This window comes from Populus trichocarpa, chromosome 10 (genome assembly GCF_000002775.5).
Source record: "Populus trichocarpa isolate Nisqually-1 chromosome 10, P.trichocarpa_v4.1, whole genome shotgun sequence".
NCBI classification, from domain to species: Eukaryota; Viridiplantae; Streptophyta; class Magnoliopsida; order Malpighiales; family Salicaceae; genus Populus; species Populus trichocarpa.
In genome coordinates this window covers 12163508-12175714 of record NC_037294.2, presented here as the reverse complement: position 1 = coordinate 12175714, position 12207 = coordinate 12163508, and the positions used below count along the sequence as shown (strand labels likewise).

General features: G+C 36.6%; 3 protein-coding genes across 4 annotated transcripts; 1 reads left to right on the top strand and 2 right to left on the bottom strand.

Annotated features, from left to right (window-relative positions):
• Nucleotides 1-559: 559 nt before the first annotated feature.
• On the bottom strand, nucleotides 560-2674 carry LOC7459078 (pentatricopeptide repeat-containing protein At5g13770, chloroplastic). 2 transcript variants are annotated; one of them, XM_024609536.2, is made up of 2 exons: nucleotides 2220-2368; nucleotides 560-2019 (listed from the first exon to the last, which is right to left on the bottom strand). In XM_024609536.2, exon 2 carries the CDS (start codon nucleotides 2015-2017, stop codon nucleotides 776-778), a length of 1242 nt encoding a protein of 413 aa, XP_024465304.1. In that variant the 5' UTR covers nucleotides 2018-2019; nucleotides 2220-2368; the 3' UTR covers nucleotides 560-775. The 2 variants fall into 2 exon arrangements, with proteins under 2 accessions (XP_024465304.1, XP_024465303.1); XM_024609535.2 differs by having other exon boundaries at nucleotides 560-2674.
• Nucleotides 2675-4982: 2308 nt separating this feature from the next.
• Nucleotides 4983-7020, top strand: LOC7462630 (pentatricopeptide repeat-containing protein At1g73400, mitochondrial). Its single transcript, XM_002315791.4, has one exon. The coding sequence runs from the start codon at nucleotides 5207-5209 to the stop codon at nucleotides 6890-6892; it is 1686 nt and encodes a 561-aa protein (XP_002315827.4). The 5' UTR covers nucleotides 4983-5206; the 3' UTR covers nucleotides 6893-7020.
• A 3495-nt stretch (nucleotides 7021-10515) lies between these two features.
• On the bottom strand, nucleotides 10516-12056 carry LOC7459077 (protein SLOW GREEN 1, chloroplastic). Its single transcript, XM_002314704.4, has one exon. The coding sequence runs from the start codon at nucleotides 11858-11860 to the stop codon at nucleotides 10844-10846; it is 1017 nt and encodes a 338-aa protein (XP_002314740.3). The 5' UTR covers nucleotides 11861-12056; the 3' UTR covers nucleotides 10516-10843.
• Between the last annotated feature and the right edge of the window lie 151 nt (nucleotides 12057-12207).

Here is a 12207-nt window from a genome sequence, read left to right as displayed (position 1 = left end):
TACATTCTATGTTTGATTACAAACCCGATGTGCATTGCCTATATTGGATTTTGTAATGGTGATTGCATGGAAAGATTAATGCAACGGAATTACCTTCCTAACAAGGAAATGCTAAAAATATTGCAGCAGCAAGTCTCCAAATGGATGCTCCCACTGCGGAGACTTGAGATGATCAAAACAAGGAAAAGCAAGTTTAAACGAGTTTGGTAGTGGAGAAATCTTAACTTTGGTATAAAAATATTTATTTGATCTAGTTCCTGTACGTTAAAGGTTCTTTTTACTCTTGAAAAATAATCAGTTTTAAAATACAGCGTGAAACCTGTTTTCACAAAGTAAAAACATGTGGTGAGGCTTCAAAAAATGTTTGAAGTAGATCGCTAGGCAAGCAAGAAAGTTGCAAAAACATTTATTAAAGACTTCTTTTTACAAGACTTGTAGTTTGACGTGATATCCTAAAAGATTCCAAAAACTGGCCGATGAGTTTCTTAAAGCACAAAAGTTAGATTAATTATAAATGAGTTTTTCAAAGAACAAAGTTACATCAATTATATATGAAAAAAAAACAAAACAATTACATTGCATTGGATTTCATTCTCGATCCCGTTACGTAAACTTAATTAGATCATTATACTTGTTCAAGAAAATAGAAAAAAAAAAAAAAAAAAAACGATGTACATTTGTCACCTACCATGAATATTGCCTTGACAATGTGTGCAAAGAAAAACCCAAAAAAAGAGAGAAAGAAATACAAGTGTAATCAATCGCATAGTCTATGTTACTTTGCCTTAAAGCTGTCTTGCAACCATTTGGCTTGGATATCCAGTCCAGCATCCCTCATTGCATTCGTAGCGGATCTATAAAGCCTCTCGTCTATTGGTGTTCCTTCAGATTTCATGTCTCTTAAAAGCTTCACCAACTCGTCAATCCTACTAATTTTAGAGAAAACTCCAGCCATAATTCCTGCCATTGCCCCGTCAATCACACCCCCGTTAATCCTGTACTCATGGTAATACCTCACGCACATCTCGTACTCCTTGGACTTGTTATAAGCACTTATAACACTACTGTAAGTCACTTTATCTGGTGCCACTTTCCTTCTCTTCATTTCCTTCCATAGCTTCTCCACCTGCCTTAAATTCTTGGCTCTCCCATGCATGTCCAACAAAGAATTGTATATCCATACATTTGGCTCACAACCTTTTAGTTTCATCTTTGCTACAAGCCTCGTTGCATCTCTTGCCCTACCAGTTTTCCCATACATTGAGATCATGCTAGAGTATGCCACAACACATTTGTCAAACCCCTTTTCCTCCATCTCAGAAAACACCATTTCAGCTTTAGAATAAAGCCCAGCTCGGCAATAGGCATTTATTACAGAAGCATATGTCACTTGTCCTGGATCACAACCATCATATTTCAACTCCTCATAAACCTTAACAGCTGCACTGAACCCTCTCCTTTTGGAAAAGCCATTGACAATTGCACAGAAAATGCAATCAGACACCTTCAGATTAGCAGTACCCTTCATTACCTTAACAATCTCAATTGTCTTCTCCATTTGCCCTTCTTCTATATACATCAAAACAAGCCTCAAAACAATTTCAGGATCCCTTAACATTCTCTTCTCTAGAGCTTCTTTGAAAAGCTCTTCGGCGACCTCTACTTCTCGAATATTTGCAAATGAACAGATTAAGGAAGAGTAAATTGAAGAGTCCTCCAAAATTCCTTTCTTTCTCATGTCTCTAGAGTATTCAAGAGCTTGAAAAGCTTGGCCTGATCTCCCCAATGACAAACATAATATCTTGAATATTTGTCTTAGAATCATTGGTTTTGAATCCAGTTTTCTACTTTCAAACTCGTTAAACAATGCAACAACTTTCTCTGCATCACCTAATTTATAATAGGCCTTCATTATCTGACAATAACACCTAGAATCCAAAGGAATGCCTGCTAATATCATCTTTTCGTGTACAGAGATTGTGCTACCATACATATGTAGCTTATTATACCCTTTCATTGCTGAATCAAAAGCCAAAACAGCAATTTTACTATCAGATTTAAAATTTTCAAGTAAATTCTCTACAATCTTGAATCTTCTAGCTCTAATGCAACTACTAACCAGAGTTGAAAAAGTAAAACTATCTGGGAACACATTGTATTTTTTAAAGTCATCAGCCAACGACAAAACCAAACCCCATTTATCTGATTGAATCAAGTACCTTATGAGAAGCTTTAGCACTGGTCTTTGTGGCCTAAATTCTGGCTTTTCTTTTGCTTTCTTATAGTACTCGTATGCTAGTTCTTCAGACTTGGGATCTTGCAGAACCCCACATAAAAAATCATTTAACTTGTCTGGGTGATCTGGAATTGGATAGCGTTGGGTATCTTCAAGTTTCAAGTCCAGTTGGATGACAGGAAAATTCGTGGATATCGGCTCTTCTTCTAGGATAGGGGATGGACAGCTAGAAGAAGAATTCACGTGACAACCAGGAATATTGAAGCACGGGAGAGGGAAAAAGTGAAGGGTTTTGCATGTTTGAGGGAAGATAATCTTGTGGGGCTTTCTGCAAGAGTTAATGGAAGGTGCTGACCAGTCTGGAGAACTGGAAATGGCCATTGGAAATGAGGTTTTGGACTGCTGAGGGCCATGGATGATAAATTATAATTTAGATTCTCCATTCCGTTCCACCTGGTACTCGCGTTATCCTCCGGTGGATTTTTTCTCGTCCATGTCCGGATCGCGCGAGCCACTAAAGACGTGACACGTGGAAGATTTGCGGATATAAAAGATAACCTGCTCTAAGAGTAGCCACGTTGCGTAAGTCCAAATTCAAGTCTTACTTAATTTTAGACATTCCGAAGTGCTGGCATGCTGCCGCCATGCTTGGGGTTGGGTCCTCCATTTTTTGTTCCCTTTTGCCTTGTTCATAAATAAGTCAGATTGGACACTTTAAGCATTGCATTTTGTGATATTAACAAGAGCCAAGGAGGGAACCCTAACTCTATATTCAGAGAATCCATTGCAATAGTATAATAAAGATTTCATCCTCCACGTTAAAAAATTAACATTAATTTTTTTTTATAAAGTGTATTGGTTATTATCAAATTAATTAGAAACAAAAAGTCTTTTCTCATTCCAAAAATCCAATGAAACGAACAAAATACTTTTAAAAAAAATTAAAATTGGTTTCAAGGGACAATTTCATGCTTTTACAATGATTTGTTTTATATTTATAATGTCAAACGAGAGGCACTTTGGTATTTGACTAGATATAAAAAATAAATAAATAAAATAAATAATGAAATGACTATAACATTCTTAAAAATAAAATAAAAATAGCTTTCAAGAGGCTTTTTGCTTTTTCACAAAAGTTTTTTATTATTATCTTAGGGCTATTGAATCTTTTCTTAAATAAAAAAATAAAAATAATAAAAAGCACTTGAACGTATGGGAAACTTCCATACCCTTTGAGTGATGTGTGTTACACCTCCAATAATTAAAAAATTCCCTCTCACCATGTCTTTTAAAGCGTTGTCGTGTCTTTTACTTTTTGGGATAGCTCATGTCAATATTGGGTGGTTAGTTTGTCACCGATAAGATATTTTTTTCCTTTTATTGCCCCCCCTCCACGCAAAAAAAAATGACAGTTTTGTTCTTTTTATTCCTGATATTTCAAATTCAATCATTATTGTTTTGATTTCTAGTTTTTATTCTTGATCTTTTTATAAATATTTTATTTGTTTTCAATTTCATCCTTTAATCTTAACTTGTCATATATTATGTTTTTTGATTTGGTCCTAATTTTTTTGAATTCAAATTGTTTTCTTGATCTTTTTATAAATTTTTTATTTATTTTCAATTTTATTATTCCATCTAGACATTACATATTATTTTTATCAATCTAACTCTTATTTTTTTTAGGTCCTTTTGTTAAATTTATTTTTCTTTTTAATTCCACCTTTCAATCAAATATAAAATTTATCTTGTCTATTAATTTTGATCATTGTTTTTTTTTAATGTTTTTTTAGGTCTTTTTTTTCTAAATAAATTTTTATTTTTAATCTCACCCTTCAGTAAAATATAAAATATATTATCTCTTACAGCTCTCTTTTATCATTTCGTATTTAATCGGTTGGAAATTGAGCCATATTTTAAAAAAAATATATATTTTTTTTTCAATTTATTGTGGTTGTCTTTTAAAGAATTTAGTCTATCTAATTTCATTGTCTATTTTTTATCATCTAATTAAAATAAAACTAATTTATTTAACTCAATCATCCGAATCAAATATTTGTTTTTTTAAAAAAAAATGCTTGATGCAATTGAACATTTTGTTTTGCGAGAAAAAATAATGTGACCCTACATCATCAAAGCGCACGAGCACCAAAACTAGTTTAATATAAGCAATCTAGCCACCACCCTGACTAACTTTGATATGCAATGGTTAAGGTATAATTTAAAAAAAATGTAGATAAAAGTGAAAGAAAAATGAATAGATTACTGAATACTCAACGTAATTATCCCCTCCTCCTCCTATTATTATTATTATTATTATTATTATTATTATTATTATTATGCACTGTAATCCTATCCATGTGTCGTACTGTGCTAGTTTGAAATACTTTATAGTATTTATTATTATCCTCAAGAATACTTGATATCTTAATCCATTTAAGACAGGAATACTGAAATCATACTTCTAAATTCTAATTAATTTTTTGATGATATGAAACTCCTTTCATGCTCCACTTATTCTATTTAAATAAACCATTCCCACATAATTAAAATTACTGATTGATTGAAATGAATTCTTTAATAAAATTCAAATCATTACTTTGAATTTCTCTCACGTAAAAGGCAAGAATAATGAACTTAAATAATTTGGGCTGGACGCTGCCTTTCTATACAAGTCCAGCCCAATGTTATTAGCAAAGTCATTCGCCGCACAAGCCCGCCTCTATATTCACATCGGCCGAGTCTTCTGGCTAATAATAGCTTTGAACTCTCTCCCTGTCTCTGCTCCTGACGGGCGGCCATTGCCTGGATAGTGTGATTGGTTAGAAGCATCCCCAGCGCTGTTTTTCACCCCCTGGTATTTCTCTTTCAATTCGTTTTTTTTTTGCTGAAACTGAACAAGGAAATCAAAAGTTTGCAATGGTTCCTCTTCTTTCCTGTCCCCTTATAGTCATAATCTAAACCCTCAAAATGAGGAAATTTCCTGCATGTTTATCTGCTTTCAAAAGAAATCACCATTCTTTGTCTTTCTACAGAAATGTTAGCCCTTCGTTTTCTCTTATTCCAAAAACCTTAAATTCGCCCTCCCTATCATTTCCCTTTGCTTTCTTGCCTACTAATGTTACTGCTATGTGCTCATATTGCTCTCAAGTTGCCCCATTAGAACAGACATTCGAGAGGAGTGGTAGAAGAAATCGTGTTAGAGAGTGTGATGTTGATAAAATCTGCGAAACTATAATGGGCAGCTCTAGTTTCTCGAATTGTGATCATAATGATCATAATTTGGAGAAAACCCTTGACCAACTTGGGTTAGAGCTGACTACTGACCTGGTCCTTAATGTTCTTGGTAGGCTTCATTTTGAGGAAAAAACTTCGTTTAGATTCTTTATGTGGGCAGGGCATCAAAAGAATTATTCCCACGAGCCTTGTGCTTATAACGAAATGATTGATATTTTGACTAGTACGAAATATAAGGCGAGGCAGTTTCGAATAGTCTGCGATATGCTTGATTACATGAAGAGGAATAACAAGAATGTTGTTCCTGTTGAGGTTTTGTTAACCATTTTGAGGAATTATACAGAGAAGTATCTGACCCGTGTTCAGAAATTTGCCAAGAAGAAGAGGATAAGGGTGAAGACGCAGCCGGAAATCAATGCCTTTAACTTGTTGTTGGATGCTTTATGCAAGTGTTGTTTGGCTGAGGATGCTGAAGGATTGTTTAAGAGGGTGAAGAACAAGGTTAAGCCTGATGCTAACACTTATAATGTAATGTTTTTTGGCTGGTGTAGAGTTAGAAATCCGACTAGAGGAATGAAGGTTTTGGAGGAAATGATCCAACTTGGTCATACCCCTGATAGTTTTACATACATTACTGCCATCGATGCATTTTGCAGAGCAGGGATGGTGAACGAGGCAGCTGAACTTTTTGAGTTCATGAGAACGAAAGGTTCAACTATGTCATCTCCCACAGCAAAAACTTATGCAATCATGATTGGGGCTCTGGTACGGAATAATAGAATGGACGAGTGCTTTAAGCTTCTAGAGGATATGATAAACAGCGGTTGCCTCCCTGATGTTTCAACATTCAAAGAATTGATCGAAGGGATGTGTTCGGCTGGGAAGATTGATGAAGCTTATAGATTTTTGCAAGAAATGGGAAACAAAGGTTATCCTCCTGATATAGTTACTTATAACTGCTTTCTCAAGGTCCTCTGTGAGAATAAAAATAGTGAAGAAGCACTTAGGCTTTATGAAAGAATGATTGAAGCCGGTTGCTTTCCTAGTGTGCAGACTCATAATATGCTGATTTCAATGTTTTTTGAGATGGGTGATCCTGATGGGGCATTCGAGACTTGGTATGAGATGGATAAGAGAGGCTGTGCACAGGATGTAGATACTTATATTGTGATGATCGATGGGCTTTTTGGTTGCAATAAAGTAGAGGATGCATGCTTTCTGATAGAAGATATCGTGAACAAGGGAATGAAATTGCCATATCAGAAGTTCGACTCTTTTCTGATGCAGCTTTCAGTGATCGGTAATATCCGAGCCATCCACAGACTCTCAGAGCACATGAGGACATTTCATAATCCTTCTATGGCAAGACGTTATGTACTAAATCAAAAGAGAAAAAGCATGAGCGTTAGAGGGAGGTGAGACGATATGAAAGTGATCATTGCTTTCAGAATATGATGGTTTGTCACATGTAGGCTTCTTTATCACCTCGTCTCTATCTAATGGTGTATGTTTTATTCAATGAAAGGCCATCCATATTTTTCCTCTTTTCCTATAAGCTTATGCAGTAACACATCGCTGTCTTTTCTTGTCCTTGTCAATGTCCATGTCCTTGTAGCTTCAACTTGAACTGTCACTTCACATTTCACCCCCATTGAACATGGCGAACTTCAATGGCCAAGTGTCTCCCATGTTTTGCGCCTGATCTCTGCAATCGAACAGAAACTGAGATTTCACAAAGGAGGAATAGGAATTGCTCTTAACTCGGTTGAACTTGCTAAATTTTCTTGCATTTTTTTAACGCCAATGCCCGACCCACTGCAGTATCTCGTAATCTCTGTGTGTCTAAATCTTTTGGTTGACCTTCATTTCATTCAGGGCGAATTATTTGCATGTTGATTATAAAGAGTCCACGAATGATATTATGTGAGACCTAAGCTGTCAAAGTCCGTTTTGTTGGAACATCATATGGCGCCCGAAATAAAAATTAAACAGAGAATAAGCAACATGGGTCTTGAATAGCAAGTCAAGGCACTCATTCGTTAATTCTTCTCCGAGCTTCCAAGCCATTAACAGTCCCAAATCCCATGTACAATCAATTCTTTGCATGCTCTCCTATCTACTCGAGGCGTGCCTTTCTGTGATGAATACTATTATATTACCAAATACGATCTTGTACCAACAAGCGAAGTTGTTCCATCACATTTTTGCTCCAACTAGCAAGTTCTTCTGGGCCAAGCTAAGAACTGTGAGATTGATTTCATACAATCACGCAAAACATTAATGATAAAGTTACTGGAAATTGTGTTGCCTCCTAGCCCCATATCATAAAGAAACAAAAAGAAAACAGAAGAAATAAAAAACGTAAGTTTTTATTTCATTCTGCAAATGCCAATACACTGGAATGATTCAATGATTGTTATATTGTCTTCGCAACTGAATATATACCAAATCCAGCAACAAATTATCTAAGTTGTCAGTTACGAAAGGCTTAAGATATGAGGAAAATAAGAGAAATAATGCAAGTGGTAAATATTTGGGAATCGCATATGAGGATTCAGAGACTGGACAAGGAAGAAGAAGAGCTGACGAGAGACATGCGCAAACATAGCAGCAAGGAGTCAAGGCATAACAGAATGATCTTCAATATCTAAATGCTAAAGCCAACTGATAAAAGACATGCACTTTCTTTCTAAAAGTAGAATAATGGCTTGGAAAGCATCGGCAACAAGTATATGATAGAATGATCTTGGATATCTAAAAGGCCAAAGCTAACTGGTAGAAAGCATTTTCCAACTGGTGAAAGCTGAACTTGCCAGAGCCCCTTCAGCAACTTGGATAGAAACGTTGTTGGATGCTTTATGCTAGAAAATTTTATCATATAAAGTACCGCAACGGCCCCTTGCAAGAATTTTTTTTTTTCTAGCCCTCTCCTTCAACAAATTAAACTTTTAGCTCTGAAAATAAATTTTTTAAATTTTAGCTTCCTGTAAAAAACTTTCTTTAATCTGGCTCTTGCAAACAAAAATTCTTAACTCCATCCCTGTTGGGCATTATGCTAGTTTCCAAAAAAACTACTATCTGAAGGGCACCAAGGCATAAAACTCTTTACTAGGGGGAAAACGAGAGGAAAAGAACCAGAAAACCCTACAGCATCTCTCTCCAATCTTAATAGTTATTTTTTTTATAGGATAATTTTAGTAAAGATAAGGAAGACTTCTACTAGAGCAACCGAAAATTATCTCAGAATATACGATTCAGAGCTCTCTCTCCCCCGCGTTCTCTCTCTCTTTAAGGCAAAAGCACCGAGAAAAAATTCGAGTGCACGACCACAGAGCCTTGCACCACACCTTCAGGATGCTAACACACACTTCCAAAGTAGTCAAACCTGGAATTACCTGAACAGCATCAATCTACCAACACCGTAACACATTTCTCCTCTTTTGGAGATCAATAGTCAAATCTCAGACCAGCAGCCTCTTGAAATAAAATAAAATAAAACCCTTCAGAAAGGGATTTAAGTCTTCGAGATAGCTCTCCAAGGAAGTAACTTTTCCCCTCCTTGGAGGCATCCTTCAATGGAACACTGAAACTCTATTAAGAGATTTCACTTCAAGATTACCAATATTATTATATTACATGCTCTCAATCTCGCATTATCATCCTCCACCTTCACCAACATGACATAATAACCTGAACGAAGTTGCAAATCCAACTTCCAATGATGCACGTCTCTAACGAAGCCAACCGTCCAATAAATACTCTTCTCATGGAAAATCCAACCAGGATCTCACCAGACTATATTTATCCCTGGCTAACTGTAAAATCCCAGAGATTAGCAAAATTTGTAGAGAATGACTGAAACTCTGATGTGGAAGACAAAAGAGAAAAGTTTTCGTTCAGCTTATAGTGAAAAAAGAATAGTCCAGCTATAAACTGAACTCCAGCAGACTTGAATCTCCGAAAGGTCCACCAAAGTGTGGCCATTCCAAAGATTGGAGGTCTAAGTGCACCCATGGCATTGTCATTGTAAAGAACCAATGGAAAGCGTTTAGCCAATCTTTTCCCAAAGTAGCACGACACATACACTGCATAATTCTTGTGTAATGCTAGCAGGAATGAGTACACACAAATGAATAATGTCTATATATAACCCAGCCAGCCACATGCATAACATTTGTTCATTCTAAAATTCAATAGCAAAATAAGCAAGTCAAAAGAATCCACAATTCATTGCCACACGCAGAAACACCCTTCAAATCAAAGTGAAGTAATCCAGGAAGAAGCAGAACAAAAAATGAAACTTGTCCTCGATAAAGACAATTATATTAATTAACTGAAAAGAATTCCAAAAGCAAGATGGAGAATACAAGTTAACCTCGAAAACGTGAAAGTAAAAGCAATATCATAAAAGAGCAGCCCAATCCCGCTGAATGATTCCAAACTAACTACCCTAAAAGCATACAAATCATGATGCTACGAAAAAGAAATGAAAACTACCTATCCACAACATTGTCTCAGAGTGCACTGGTTTTTAAAAATTCTAGTATTTATATCCAACCAGGCACACCATTAGACATCATAGACAGCGCAATACCATAAAAGAGGAATAACAACATTCATTGTGGGAACATAATAAAAGCTGAAGAGGAATGGGAGATCTGACCAACCTTGTTCTAACAGAAGAAATTCCATTCCTAGGGTCCTCTCTCTCCATTTCTAGAATGGTATTTTCTCTGAAAAAGAACTTTAAGACAGAGCCTTAGAAAGAGTTCCGTTCAGAAAATATTGAACCGTGGAGACAAGTCTCTTCCTCTTATATTCACATCATGGAGGTTGGATAATCTCAAGTATTACAAGAATGCATCAACTTTGGAGTCATTGGAGATTGACAATTCATTAACGAAATCATGAAAATTTGCGCAGCAAAGATATTATTTAACTTTTTTATAAAATTATTTCCACATTTAAAGATTGATTTCAAGAATATGTTAAGACCATAACATTCCAAACAAAAGAAAGATAGGCCAGCAAGAAAGCTTGCATTGCAAGTGAAGCCAGTAGTTTTTTAAAATTAACACGGAGACAATCCTCAAAAGAAATGATCGAAACCATTCCTGTAGCAACAATGTATGTGTTACAGCTCTATTAAACTCGGTCCTCTTTTCTTTATTCCTTTTACTTATCCTTGGTGAAACTCCAACCATGTTTCCACATCAACCCTAATAACTTAGACGAGTAGTAAATAACTAAACCTACTTCACTAAATGAAATTGAGGATGATTACCCAAAAATCCAATGTCTTCCTTCTCTATCTGGAGAGCAGCTGAATTCTCGAAATCATTATTACCTCAAAACTTCAAAAACCAAAACTCAATTCTTCTCGTTCGACCCAAAAAGCTTCATCCTTGATAACGAGGTCCTCAAATATCCCTCCACCTCAAACTTCTTTGGAGAAAGTTCGCGATACTTGGCAAACTGCTCTTTTGCCTCCTCGTTTCTATCAAGCAAACTGTATATCATCCCTCTACAAAAATAAGGCCTGAAATCTTTAGGATCCTCATTCGACAACTCTTGATAACTCTCCAGCGCCTCCTCCACGTTCTTTTGCAGAAACTGTATTTGAGCCATAATCAATCTCACGTCCCTCGCTTCTTTCACTTTATTCTCCTCTTCTGCAATATCTAAAGCCTCTCGTAACCTCCTAATAACCGCGTCTCCTTCTCCACTGCGCTCCATTAATAGTGCATTCTCGAACAATGCCTCAAAAGACAAGGGATTCGCAACGAGAATTTCTTCAAACACATTGCGAGCGTCTTGGACCCGGCGCATTTCATTCAGCAATCTTGCCATCAAAAACTTCCATTCAGTAACCTCCGGTTGCGCAGATACTAACTGCTTTAAAATATTTAAAGCCTCGTCGTCTTGGCCCTTTTCAAGCTTCTGTTGTAAAAGTGATTTTAGAGACTCAATTGCTTCAGCATTAGATTCTAGGAATGCTTCTAAAGGAGTCGATGCGTCACTTTGGTTCTGGTTTTGATGTTTCTCCATGCCTTCCTCTTCTTCTTCGAGGGTCGGGTTTTGTTCAGTGAGAGCTGCCGGGTTTTCGGCTTTTGCAGGCAGTACAGGGAATTTACCAGCCATGGAAGCTGTAACACCGATCAAAATTGCTGTTTTGGTGAGAGTTTTTAGGGTTTGGGTTAGTGGGTTTTTGAAAGTGTCATTTGAGGAGGAGGGGGAGGAGGAGGAGGAGGAGGCTTTTGGTATTTTGAGAGGAGGGGTCGAAGTGGAATTGTGGGATTTGAGAGTGGTGAAATGGAGAAGCGAAGGTGAGTTGAAGGAAGAAGGGGTTCTGAGGTGGAGAAGAGAAGTGGCTAGAGTTACGTTCATGGTTGGTGGAGATACAGGGAGGATTTTGAAGCGAGATGGTTTTCGAGGTTCGGGGTTTTGAGTAGAGGAGAAGGTTACTGGCAGAGGGTTTTAGACTTTTAGCAGACTTTTAGGCGCTGATGGTAGGTGAGAGTAGGAGTGGGAGAGGGCAGGAAATTCGGTTTCTGAATAGAACCTCCTGAACCTGAACACCAATCAGTAGGCATCACCGCCGTTATATCTTAACAGATGTCCTCCCAACTTCATGCTTTGCCGTTACAAAATTCAAATTATGTTGATATAGAAAATTATTATTGTATAAATTCAGGGGTCCCATGCTCACTGGAAAAAATATTAAGATTATAAGT

What these genes read in the sequence shown, in the direction of transcription:
- LOC7459077 (XM_002314704.4), bottom strand. Translation starts at nt 11,860, where the DNA reads ATGAACGTAACTCTAGCCACTTCTCTTCTCCACCTCAGAACCCCTTCT.
- LOC7462630 (XM_002315791.4), top strand. Translation starts at nt 5,207, where the DNA reads ATGAGGAAATTTCCTGCATGTTTATCTGCTTTCAAAAGAAATCACCAT.
- LOC7459078 (XM_024609535.2), bottom strand. Translation starts at nt 2,617, where the DNA reads ATGGCCATTTCCAGTTCTCCAGACTGGTCAGCACCTTCCATTAACTCT.